The sequence below is a fragment of the Carettochelys insculpta genome, chromosome 5 (genome assembly GCF_033958435.1).
Source record: "Carettochelys insculpta isolate YL-2023 chromosome 5, ASM3395843v1, whole genome shotgun sequence".
Lineage (NCBI taxonomy): Eukaryota > Metazoa > Chordata > Testudines > Carettochelyidae > Carettochelys > Carettochelys insculpta.
The window spans coordinates 59503447-59516791 of NC_134141.1; the positions used below are offsets into that span (position 1 = coordinate 59503447).

Consider the following 13345-nt stretch of genomic DNA (forward strand, 5'->3'; position numbering starts at 1 on the left):
TTTTACTGGAGCATTAAAAAATCACAAGAGACTGAGCACAACAATTTAGTCTCAAAGGTAAAAAACTGAGGTTGGTATAAATGATTGAAAATTGTTAATTAGAATGGAAATCATTTTAAAAAAACCCTCTGATTTCACCAATCACTGCCACGCCAGCTATGATATGTTAGTGCCAGTGGCTATCCACAATATTTGTGGGTGACCGCTGACTTGTGGCTGATGTGCTCCTGTAGCACATATTGCTCTTGTAATTGCAGCTTATGATTTTTAAAGATATTATTTGCTAAAAAATTTAATTGATACATGGAGAGATGTATCTCATAGAACTGAACCTTGGGAGATCATGGAGTCTAGTCCCTTGCCTTCTTGGCAGGACCAAGCACCATCCCCTTTCCTCCCCACCATCGCTAACTGGCCCCCTCCATAATTGGGCTCACAACCCTGGGTTCAGCAGGCCAATGCTCACACCACTGAGCTACCCCTCTCCCAATGCTATGCTATTATATTTAGTGTTTCAACAATAACAACAACAAAACACCCAACTTTTAAAATGCTCACTTGCAAAGCTACTATCTGTTTTGGAGATCAGCAGCAGAAGCTTGATGGGCTTTTTTAACTGCTCCCTTCACATGCCTCCAACCTGATTGCCTGGGAATATACATGTGACAGAATTCCTGTTAATCTGAAGTGAAAACAAAACCTTCTGCTTCTTCTTAAATATTAAACACAGGTTTTTAAATATAAAACCTGAACTAACCAAATAAGGCCGAAGAATTACAGTTGGCACTCTCTATAATCTCAACACTATCTTTAGTGTTATTTTATATATGTGTGTGTGTGTGTGTGTGTGTGTGTGTGTGTGTATAAATATATATATATATATATATATATTTCAAAGTGAATTTACATTTGTAGCCACAACACAAGTAATTTGACATCAGAAAGTAAATAACAATACTATGCAAATATTGACTTCTGGTTCTGGCCCAAAGTAAGATTAGTCTTCTCTTGAGAATACATTGGATCAAGTTCATATGAGGTGGAAGACTAACTGAAGGCCATTGAAAGGCCATTTAAATCAATGGAAAGTTTCTGACTGACTTCAGTGCACATTGGATCAGGCTTTCCGCATCATCATCTTAATTGGCACTTCACAAGGGCTGAATTTGGCCTTTTGGGTTTGACAGATGTAAAGCGGTTCATCTTATGTACCAATGTCCTTAATGACTTACATACATTTTAATCTGCCTCCCATAACTCTGACAAGTTACATCATTTCCATGTTAACACAGACAAAGAGATCCAGCTCGTGGCTAAAAAAAATAAATGACCAAAATACATATAAACATCTGTACTTACATGTGTCTGGCTTGAGCTGACTATTGGTGATTCCAAAGTACTGGGGATTTTCAATGACGGGAATCTTTGTCATCCCAATGATGACTGCATCTGGGCCGCCCTCAGAAGAGGACGGAGTGTTACTCCCATTCGAAATGTGATGGAGGGGACTTGCTGAATCATCATCGTTGCTGATAACTGAGGAAGGACCTAGAGTTAGAAACAAAGATTCCCCTGTAACTTGACAAATTTTTCCCCTCCCTCAGTATATCCAAGGTGAGCATAAGTAACCAGTGTAAACGAGGCACTCTCATGGTTTACAGCTTACTCGTTGTCATCCCTTTAATTCTATGCATGCCATAATTTGCACTACGAGCTTGGAAAAATAATCCAAGTCAATACTAAACTTTGATGTCACTTTCCCTACTCTTACCCCTGAAGAGTCAGCTATGAACTCACATTTTCAAATTGTTTGTGCTGTGCGATTTTTCTCTTGATTGGCTCACAGTATCATCATAAAAACATGCTTACAGTTCCATGAGATGGCCCATAAGTAGGGTATGGATTTAGGGAACGTGTTAGGAATTCTACCTTTAAATATTTTGCCATGCTTAGCTCGATCATAGCCTAAGGGGTTCATACCCCTCCACCCCACCATTAAAATCCTGACCCTGGTTTAGCAGTCCATAAAGGAAACCTTTTTGTTGTTTGAAAAAGGAACTTTTCGCCAACCTGAAATATCAGAGGTAATTTTTCAAATGCTTTTCACTTTGCTGGGTAGTCACTGTTGACAACTTTAAGCAATGCATCCAGAGCTCTGCAATCTATCAAGTGAAATATTAATACTGATGCTGTTGTTGTCATTCCTCATATCGTGGGTCCTTAGAAAGTGAATGATACCAGCAAAGCTACAAGGAGTATGCCTGTTTTTGGTGAGGATTTTTTATATAATGAAGTCCAGAGCACAGCAAACAGCTGGGAGAAAATGTTCCTTGCAACATTATAGTAGCTATCTACATAATGTCGTAACATTATTTGATGTATGTTTGGGGTTTTGTGTGCATCTGCACTGCTATAGAATATCATGCAAAATATAGAGAAGAAGAAAGGCCTTGCTAAAGCTTTCTAGAAAAAAAAAAAATCAATGCTTAGTCTTATGTCTCTGAATTTGCCATGCCTCAAGTCGATGTTACCACTAAGCTGAACCACAAATACAAATTTTGCTGGGCAAAAATGCAGTCCTTTTTATATTAATGTATTCTTAGTGTAAAGGACCACATCTATAACTACAACAGCTTGTAAGCTTTCTTAGACATATAACTTAAGAGGGGCATTTCTAAGTCCACAGAGTTCTCTGAGTGCATGAAAAATCGCTCACTTTATCATCTGTCCATTCCTCAAAGGCATACAGGATGGAAGAAAGGCATGTACAATACATATCTACAGGAATGTAAGAAGAATAGTGAAAAGGGAGGCAATAGTCTAATTAGATAAATTTTGTGCTGATCAGGACTGCTATCCAGTTTTACATGGCAGACTAGTTTAAATTATATTTTTAAGATTACTGCATGTTGCAAACCACAGTGGTTAATGTGTGGCTGCTTTCTCTACAAATTAGTTACTAAACTAGTCCAACTAATGAAACTGGTCTTCTGTGTTATGCCAATTGGATTTCAAAACATTTCTGATATATTTGAGTAATACCTGAAATATGATGTTAAATTCTAGAAGACAATGATTTGTAATGGTCCACTTAATAGGTTAATAGCCCACTTAATCAAGGAAACCATTTTAAACATTAAGTACAGAGAACTGACTGTAAGGTATATATCCTAATAAGCACATTATATTTGCTAACTAGAAAAAAAAACATAAAGCGACGGCCTTTGCTTAATTTTAAAATACCCATTTCAATTTTCTACATGTCTGTTATTTAATTAAAACGTCCACTAGCCAAGAGATGGCAAGGTTTTTTTTAATGTTTCAGGAGACAAATACACTGACACCAATTCAAACATACTCTTCATTGGCACCCTCTGATAAATGTGAGTAAACTGGTACACAGACTGATTTGTAGTGTGGTTATTTTACAGTCTATTTTACATGCAGTTACATTCCATTTCCGCAATTCACTGACTAAATTGCATTACAATCCATGGCTAGCACTGCAGCTGACAGATCAGTGTAGCAGTTTGCACTGTTGCATTTCCAGAATGCAATTTGAAAGTGCCCACTATGAGCTGGCAAGAAACTGGAATTGCTCTTTCACGAATCATTTATCCAGAGCACATATCAAAGGGTAATTTCTTAACAAGTGCTAAGTACTGCCTTATCCTGATTAAATGGGGTCACCTAAAATTATTCATTAAAGGCAGAAAGAGCAGGGCAACCATTTGCTGACACCTATAATTGATTTTGCTTTCTCAAAATCAACATTGGCTTCATTCAGAACGTTAGGAAATTTTAAACAAAATGTCTGCATTGGAAATGAAATTTGCTGGTTGTCAATAGTCACCGCTTCAAGGGAATTTGCAGCTCTGTTTCTTTTGAGTTTTTTCCATCCTGATATCGTCTGCCTAACATCCTCGTTTTTTATTTAAGAACATATTTCTTGTCTTAAAAAGATAGAAGCTGGAGCCAGATAAGACACAGCAGTCTGCCTGGGAGACAAATGATGAGAAAATGTAACTTGCAGGGCTGAACCTCTCCCTCCTTGTGCATTGCCTGTGCACCACAGAAAAGGTGTAGCATTGATGTGATACACACATCTTTTCCAAGATGCAGCCAAGTGGGAAGATGTAGGGAAAACCCTGTAATGACTTTGTACACTGACACAGTTGGTGAAAAAGAAGAGGATGTAGATTGTGACTGGTCTTTGTGAGATGTATGGGGATAAGAGGGTACAAGGAGCTTCTCTGCTCTCTGCTAAACACCCCACAGAAAGATCAGACAATCACATTACCACAAAGAGGAAGGAGAGGACGCAGCGCTGAAGCTCACACCTACACCCTTTGCACTGACTACCTGGGTAAAAGCTTGCGCCATTGGATGCAATCCTCTGGTACCCCAGGGTGTTTCCTGATGCACAGTCCTTGGGGCAGTGCATTTCTGTGCCATCCCTGATGCTGGCTAGTGCCTTACAGAGGAAAAATTAGGCCCAGATAGACAATTTCTTTTTCTACAGGCTTGTAATTGAATTTCCTTAGATTAGGAAAAAGTTCTTACAGAACTATATTTAGAGTATTTTAGATGCTTCTGGCCAGGATAAATACGTTCATAATCATAATAGAAGAGTAAAGAGATTTTTTTCTGCTGCCCCATTTTTGTGACGCTAAAGAGCAGTAATGGATTTTTTATATGAATTCCCCTGGATTCCAGTCACATCATGATTTCATGGTGTTGGCCGCAGGCTCTTTTCTTGCCCCATTTCTGACTTCCTGTGATACTTAGCTTCTTGGCTTTGGAAATATGTCTGGCTATTGACAGCCCTTGAACTAATGCACATTACCTTGCCACATGTTAGAAAATGAAAAGGGGCCCAAACTAAATAATGGCCTAACATTGACTCAGCTGAGCATTCTCAGACAAGAACACTGATGCTAGCACACAGGAGGGGAGAAGCTCTCAGAGGCTGCATTAGAAAAACACTGCAGCAGACAAATCTCAAAGGCAAGAACATATGGTTTTGGTTTACACCTGGCATGGCCTTTGTCAAAGACATTTTCAGGCTTTGGATCAGATGGTCACAACCGATCCCTTATGTTTGTCTACTTCTATCCATTCACTGTGGTTAGAAGACAAATGATGTATCTCATGTGTACTTATGGCATATATGCGCAGCAATTAAAAGCCCACCGTGGGCCTTGGTCAGCTGACTCTGATGGGGGTGGGGGTGTGCTCAGACTGCCGGGTTGTAAAACTACTGTGTAGACACTGGGTTTTGGGCAGGAGCCAGAGCTCTGGGACCCCCACAAGGAATTCATCCCTGAGCCAAAATGTCTACAGCCCTGCAACCTAAGCCTCACAAGCCCAAGTCAGCTGACACAGGTGGGCTGGGTTCACGTCACAGTGAAGCTGTACCCTTGTTAGCTACTGTGTTTCTGAATGTATCAGGGATAACCTGTTCAAAGCCTGGTACTTCTCTACATCCCACACGAAAGAGAGTAACAGAACCCAATGGTAGACATGTGGGGTCACAGTGCCGTAACAAGGGCAAGGCGAGTGAGGCACTTGCCTCAGCTGCAAAGCTGAGGGGGTGCAGAAAAATATTTGTGCTCTTGAAGCTGGTGCACACCACCATGGCAGGGACATGCTGCGAGCACACTGCATGGCTCCACCCACATCCAGAACACCACCTCACATGCCACTTCTGCGTCCAAGGCAGAGTGCCAAGCCACCAGAAATGCACGTCTAGAGCAGCCCTGTCTCTCCCTTCTATGGCTGTGTGGTGGCACAGTGCGCCGCCAGGGGATGGCGGAGCTGGAGCCTGCCTTGAGCACTGGGATTGGCTGGCGGTTCCCTTCAGAGTGCACTTGGCTTCGTGGCCAGGGCAGTTGGGTGGCTAGATCCGGTGAGGGGCTGCATGTTTCCTGCTGCCGTGAGCCCTCCAAAACGCTGGGCCACACCTCATCATCAGCCCACATTCCCTCCCACAACTGTCAGCCGCCACCTGAGGAGCAGCTGCACCAAGGTGCATGCCTCCAGCGGGCATTGCCATGGTGTAGCCGGGGCGGTGGGGGAGGTCTCAGATGTCACTACACCCTGAGCTCTTCTGGCCACAAAACATGCTGCATGGCCTGGCGGGGGGACCTTTACCTAAGGCTCTTTCTTCCAGTGAGCACCTTGAAGAAGGCCTGGCCCAGCCACCTTGTGAGCAGCACTGGGTGGTGCCATGCTGGAATGGGGGCTGGTCTGACACATCCGTCGGAAATCTTTGAGGGCTCATGTTCAATTCAGCCAATTACCTGCAGCTTGGTGGGCACTATCAGCCTGGAGCTGCTTGGCGCGGGCTGCCCCCAATGCATAGAGCAGCACTGGGCCTGGCAACTGGGGTCAGTTAGGTACCCCCAGAGGTACAGCCAGGAGTATGGCAGTGCTCTGAGATGAGGCAGGGTCATGGGGACAAGCTGGAAGCCAGAGGCCTAAGCAAAGGGGTGACCTGGCTGTAGCCAGGGCCCAGGGCTGTGCGTTAGAAGCCCTAAACTGAAGGGCAGACTGGAGTTCTAGGAACCAGAATAGAGCAGGACATTGCAGTTGGAAGAGAAGCAGGGCTGGTTAAAAGCCACGAGCAGGACTTGCTGTGAGGCCTGGAAGCTGGCTGGAGCAATAGCGGACCAGGAATGGAAAACAGGGTAAGTGAAGCTATGCCCATGGTACACAAGGAGCAGCACTGTGAAAAAGGAAAACTGAGAGGAGGGAGAAAAATTATTCATCTTTACCTCTGAGGATAGGCCAAGAAGCAATGATCTTAAATCACAGTAAGGGAGGTTTAGGTTTGACATTAGCAACCGGCTGGGTGGGTAAGTTCTGGAATACATTGCCTAAGGAGGTTGTGGAATCACCATCATGGGAGCAATTTAAGAGCAGGTCAGATAAACACTTGTCAGGGATGGTCTAGAATGGTGCCCGGTGTTGCTGTGGGGACAGTGAAGTGGACTTAATGACCTCTCTAGACTCCTTTCAGTTCTAGTACTTTATATTTGTAAGATATGTCACATCTACTGTTAAAGACTTGCTTAATCCACCACCTCTTGCTTAATCTACCCTCATGGTGACTGCCATGGATAAATTTATCAGGTCAAGGGTTTAAGCTGGAGAGATACTTGGCAAGCTACATGGTCTACAGAGAAAGGGACAAATAATTATCTTGTCTCAGACTCCACTCACCATCAACCCAGGTTCGATTTACCGTAAAAGCAATATAGTTTTCTCAGTTTTGTACCAGACCTGGAATTTGGGCTGCAGCAGAATTTCAGTGGCACTTTAGAGATCATTCACTAAATCAGTGAAGGCAGCCACAAACCATGACGCACATTACTGAAGGCTGCAAAATTGTCCCACGAAAGCTCACCTAATAAACTATTTTGCTAGTCTTTAAAGTGCTACTTGACTGCTTTTTGTTTTGATAGTATATAGACTAGCACGGCTTCCTCTCTGTTACTATTCTACTTCCTGGAAGTCTTCAAGCCTTGAATACAGCTAATACAAAGGCTGTAGCTTTACTTGACCAGATTGCACCAACCCAGCTATAATTTGGGGCACACAATCTAATTACAGAACATGGAGCCAGGTTAGGGTATCTGCCCTGTTATCTGACTGTGTGCCAGGAGCAGTGAGCCATTCCAGACTGCTTCACCGTTAGCATAGGCTGGGCAGGATTCACGTGGCACTGGTCAGTTGGGCTCCTAGATCATAACCCCATCATCGTTACAAGCTTAAATTTAATAGTGAGAACTTCAAGGGTTAAAGATGATTCATGAGTGAATCATGGAGGGAGGGATGTGTGACTTGACACAAAAGACCTTGACAAGTTATGTAAAGATAGGGGAATAGCCTGTAAACAGAGAGCCTCAGAGCAGGAATTGAGAGCTTTGCTCATAACCTTGATCAGGCATCCAAGGGCTCTGCTGGGGAACTAGTCCCTTTCCCATTTTTCAACAAAATAAATGCTATGGCTATGGGAGGGGGCGCAATTTTATGCTCTTGCCTGAGGTGCAAAATTAGCGAGTTACGGCACTGTGGAGTTGTATCCCTTTGCCTATTCCTTACTTCAAAAGATCATTTTGTCTTGTCCTCTTTCATAGTCACTCTTTGTAGTTCAATAATAACAGAGAGAAAGCTGTGCTAATCTATATACTATCAAAACAAAAAAAGCAGCCAAGTAGCACTTTAAAGACTAACAAAATTTATTAGGTGGTAAGCTTTCATGGGACAGACCCACTTCTTCAGACCATAGCCATACCAGAACAGACTCAATATTTATGGCACAGAGAACCAAAAAAGTAATTAAGGTTGACAAATCAGAAAAAAAATTATCAAGCTGAGCAAATCAGAGAGTAGAGGGGCGGGGGTGGGGGGAGGAAGGGGAAGGGGAAGAATTAGATTAAGCCAAGTATGCAGAAGAGCCCCTATAATGACCCAGAAAATTCACATCTCGGTTCAAACCACGTGTTAATGTGTCGAATTTGAATATAAAAGAAAGTTCAGAAGCCTCTCTTTGCAGACTGTTGTGAAAATTCCTCTTCATTAAAACACAAACTTTTAATGAAGAGGAATTTTCACAACAGTCTGCAAAGAGAGGCTTCTGAACTCTTTTATATTCAAAGTCGACGCGGTTTGAACCGAGATGTGAATTTTCTGGGTCATTATAGGGGCTCTTTTGCATACTTGGCTTAATCTAATTCTTGACTCCCCCCCTCCCACCTTCTGCCCCTCTACTCTCTGATTTGCTCACCTTGATAATTTTTTTCTGATTTGTGAACCTAGATTACTTTTTTGGTTCTCTGTGCCATAAATATTGAGTCTGTTCTGGTATGGCTATGGTCTGAAGAAGTGGGTCTGCCCCACAAAAGCTCACCACCTAATAAATTATTTTGTTAGTCTTTAAAGTGCTACTTGGCTGCTTTTTTTTTTCTTTGTAGTTCAATTTGTCTCCTAGCTTTATGCTGGACTCTCTTACAATGGCCACAGGAACAAGCCTGCAATGAGAACTTGTATAGGTATTTTTAACAACATCCCAACAGGCCAAATCTCTGCTGGTGTAAAAGATTCATTCCACTGGTATCAACTGAGTTTTGCCCATTGACACCAGTAAAGAATTTGGCGCAATGTGCTTCCTTTAGGGCACCTACAAGGCACCCAATGTTTTTGCTTTGCGGATACAGCTGCCTGAATTTTCCATGGATTTGTTTCCTTTGATGTTCAGATATTGGATCCCCTTGCCACATAAATCAGCGTTCATGTCAATAGTTGGGATTCAAGTGCTAGGAGTGTTCTGTTATGAGTCAGAGCTCCCTTTGTTTTGGGGAAAAAACAATAAATGGTACTCGATGACAGGGGATTCAGTGGTCAAGGAATGATCCCTGCAGGGGCTGCAAATTAGTCTTTTTTCTTGCACATAGCCTTGAAAATATTGTAGCATCAGGGGTTTCTGAAGGAATGAGGCCAAAATGCATCGTCAAAAAGAGTCTGACAAACTTGAACGCACACAGATCCCTCACCCAACAGTGCTTGTCTCTGCTAGAGCTGGAGAGCAGAGGGTCCATTTCCCAAAAACAAATAAACCCAGCAAGCCTAAAAACCATGCAACCCCATGCAGGCAGGGGTTTTACTCTGCAAAAGGAGAAGAGCTAGAGACTCCAGGCCCTCCCTGAGGGACACTGCTATTGAGATCAGTTTTGCATGGAAGATGCCAAGATACTACAGTGATGGAAACCTGTATGAAACTCTAAGGTAAAAGATAAACAAAGGAGAACTCTTCATTCCCATGTCCATTCCCCAGATTCTATCAAATCACTCCAGCTGCTGGGAACGGGAAGCATGTTACAAAATAAACCAATTGTCATTAATGGTGACATTTTGTCTGCCAGAATAAAAATAAAAGATTATTAGCAAACCTCCCAGGAAGCCGAGGGCTATTTTGGAGACCAATGACACCTATAGCCAAGTCCCTTGATTTTAGGGAAAGCTTAAACATAATAGCCTCAGTTATAGTGTTGGCTCCTAGCTAATGTTGAATTAACTCCACTGAATATCAGGCCACATGCTCGTTGGGCTTTCATGACTCTGCCTACTCCTGTTATCTCTCCTACCGCTCTGCTTGCTCATTCAGCATTCACCTGGAGGATCCTTTTCTTCACTTTGTGGATTAGCCTTGCCCTATCCTTATATTGTTCACAGAACATGGCCCTTGACACAGGCTCTGTCAGTGATGCTAACCTTTACTGCCTATTTTGTTACATTTTCTAATAGGCACCTTGTACTTTCTCCCATGCAACCCTCCACTCCCAGTACTTGGGAAAAGCTCCTCCCTGTACTAATCTACAGAACACTTACACTAGCCAGCTGCAAATCTCTCTTTAAAACTCCCCTGTGCTGTGATGCTTGATGATAATTAGAACCCGTAAATTATGGCTTCACCAATGAAGTCATGTTTTTATAACAGGGATGGATTGTGCCCATACAAGTGTTATGAAGCATTCTCAAATGAAGAGAACAATTAGTATAAATATGAAAGATGTGGTAATGCTTGCAAGTGATGATTCTGTATGACTTTTATAATGATGCATGAACTCCATGGGTAAGAACTGGGATGACTTCTTGCTGGTATTGGTTCCTGTTACTTCAAGCTCTTGTTTCCATAGGAAACATAAGCAATGATTTGCAGCCAAATCAACCTGCATAGAGACAACCTGCACAGAGTGGTACTGCATTACCAAGCAAGAGCAGGACATGAATGCATGTCACCGCTGTAACATCATCTTTCCCTTGCACTGATTTTGTTTCTTTATTGATGCTTCCCATCTTTGTGTATTTTTAAGTATTAAATACATGGCTGTCAAAAAGCACTTATGCAAGTTTCTTTTCCCCATGAGACTCCCATATTTGCTGCAGATTTTACGAAGCGTTTTTTATGCCGGATTAATAGGCAAGATTCCTGCTTTGCAGAGAGCAAAGACTCCACATTTCCTGTTATTAAACCAGCATGCAAGCTCACCAAAGCATAAAACCCATGGCCAGATGATTTATGAAACCAGTGTGCAAGCTTCTCATCAGAACACACCACCCCCAACCCTGCCTTTGAATCACTATCTAGTACTCTACTTCCTCTGTTCCTTTGTTCTGTAGCCGCTGTTCACCCAGGTACCATGTTCCCTATTCTGAATATTCACACCACGTATTTACATTCAACAGATGCAGGCAAACTCTGAAGCAACAATGATTTCAAATAATGTTTAAGTAATTCTATTAGAGTGAATAAGAGAAGAGAGCACAACAGAATAGAAAGTAATAGAATTACATCAACATTATTTTATATGATTGCTCTCTTATATGCTGCACTTTGAATACAGGGAATTGAATTAGAAGGCATAAATAGACCAGAAAGAAAACTGGCATTTAAGACACAAGACACGTTGAACAGGTCACCCAAAGACAAACCTGTTTAGCACCATCTCTGGGGAGTGTAGCTACTTTCAGTGAATGCAGACGCCATTAGAAATCAGGTCAGTGTGTGACTTCAGTGAAGCGAAGCTCTCTTTAACCTCTTACTGAACTAGTGGCACTGCTCAAGGTGATACCACAGACCAATTGGATGCCCTAACATTTATGGGGCAGTGGCAGGCCTCCTTTGCCCCTCAGCCTATGCTCATATAACCTAACAGCCTATGTTTCCTAGCTCCCCAATATGACTGAGCCACAGAGGCTAGGGCTTTGTAGCCATAACTCGTAATAAGTTATGCAAGTTCCATTGCACAAACTGTGTAACTTATTCTAAGGCATCTTATTCTGAACCTGGTGCAGGCTACACTGTTCCAAGTAGGTGCTTAATTCGAACTCCCCCGTAAACCTCATCGTATGAGGGCTACCAGGAATGGAACACTGCACTCAAAATAGCTCTGTTCAGTGCATGGTTCTTGGCTGTGCTGTTTCTGTTTCAAGATACAAATGTATCTCAAAATAGAAACAATAGTGTATCCTTGACCAGAGTTTGTGAGTCTATACCTCTCCCAGGTGGAGATCCTGGTTCTTTAGCTCAAGCTATTTAGAGACTCATGCTTTCATCTCTAGAGATTCCCAAATTGAATCTAATGCTGGCCAAAAGACAATTCCCCACCCCTGTATTTCCACATAGGAAAGAAACATCACGGGACTGCTTTTATCATTAGTGTGTCTGTTGCAGCACCCCCAAACTTCACTGGGAGGCAGGAATTTGGAGGTAATATATGCTATCCCTTTTCAAAAGGAGATGAAAGTGCTGGCAATCAGAGCACTACTAGAGTCACTGTGCATGATCTAATCCAGTGGGGTTTTTTTTTGTTTTTTTTTTTGGCAATACTGGCATCCCTGCTAAAATAAATCAATGTTCTCCCCAGCCAGGGATCCCCTGTCTGGGGCTACCAGTGGGGCTCCATACCCCAGCCAGCTCCCGGCCACAGGGATTCTGGGGCTTCCCCTCTGCCACCTGGCCAGGGAAGCAGGGGAGTACCGGCACATCTTTTTTTTTTTTTACAAAAAAAAAAATACACTGATCTAATCCTACACAGGCATGATGCCTCCCTCCATCACTGCTTGAACATGGGATGACTTCTATGCCAGCTCTCAACATGCCTGGCTCTGAGCAATAACTAAATTCTGGACACTGTGACTTGTGGCTCAGAAGAATTACATGTGGCAGGTTTGTGTATTGACAAGATAAGTAATTTTGTGTCTTTTAGTGCATATCATTAACTGTCTGAACTAGCTCGCCTACCTAAGAACTGTTCAAGCTTTCAGTGCATCACTGCTCTTCTGATAGGATGCACAGAGAAAAGCATTCTGGAGCTGTGCAAAATGCCCACACCTCATAAAGCACTGATGAATAAGCACCTGAGATCCTGGCACATATGAGGAGCTGGCAAACCACGTTGGACCCTTCCATCAGCCTTGCTATTCTCTCCCCTTTGCACCCTCCTCTGTGTGCTCCAAAGACACCAAACATATAGAAAGAAATTGACTGCTCTGGCTGGGGTGGGAAGTTTGAGATAAAGAACACTGGAATACTGGGTGTCCTTCTCATCTCCCGTGTTGAAGAATACTGAATTCAAACTAGGACACATGCAGAGAAGGACTACATGGATGATCTGAGCAATGGAAATCCTACCTTATGAGAGGAGATTCAGAGAACTTGGCTTATTTAGATTAACCAAAGGAAGGCTGAGTGAAGCTAAGATCGCGCTTTATAAATACTTCAGAAGGATAAATACCAGGGAGGCAGAGGAATTATTTAAATTAAGAACTAATGTGGACA

At 42.7% G+C, this 13345-nt stretch overlaps 1 protein-coding gene across 3 annotated transcripts in view; it reads right to left on the reverse strand.

Annotated features, from left to right (window-relative positions):
- Nucleotides 1-13345, reverse strand: part of NTRK2 (neurotrophic receptor tyrosine kinase 2) — a 320394-nt gene that overhangs the window by 117264 nt on the left and 189785 nt on the right. For all 3 annotated transcript variants that reach the window (XM_074995165.1, XM_074995167.1, XM_074995168.1), the window contains exon 13: nt 1360-1548. In XM_074995165.1, the coding sequence (XP_074851266.1) occupies nt 1360-1548 (189 nt within the window). The remainder of the gene's footprint in view (nt 1-1359; nt 1549-13345) is intronic.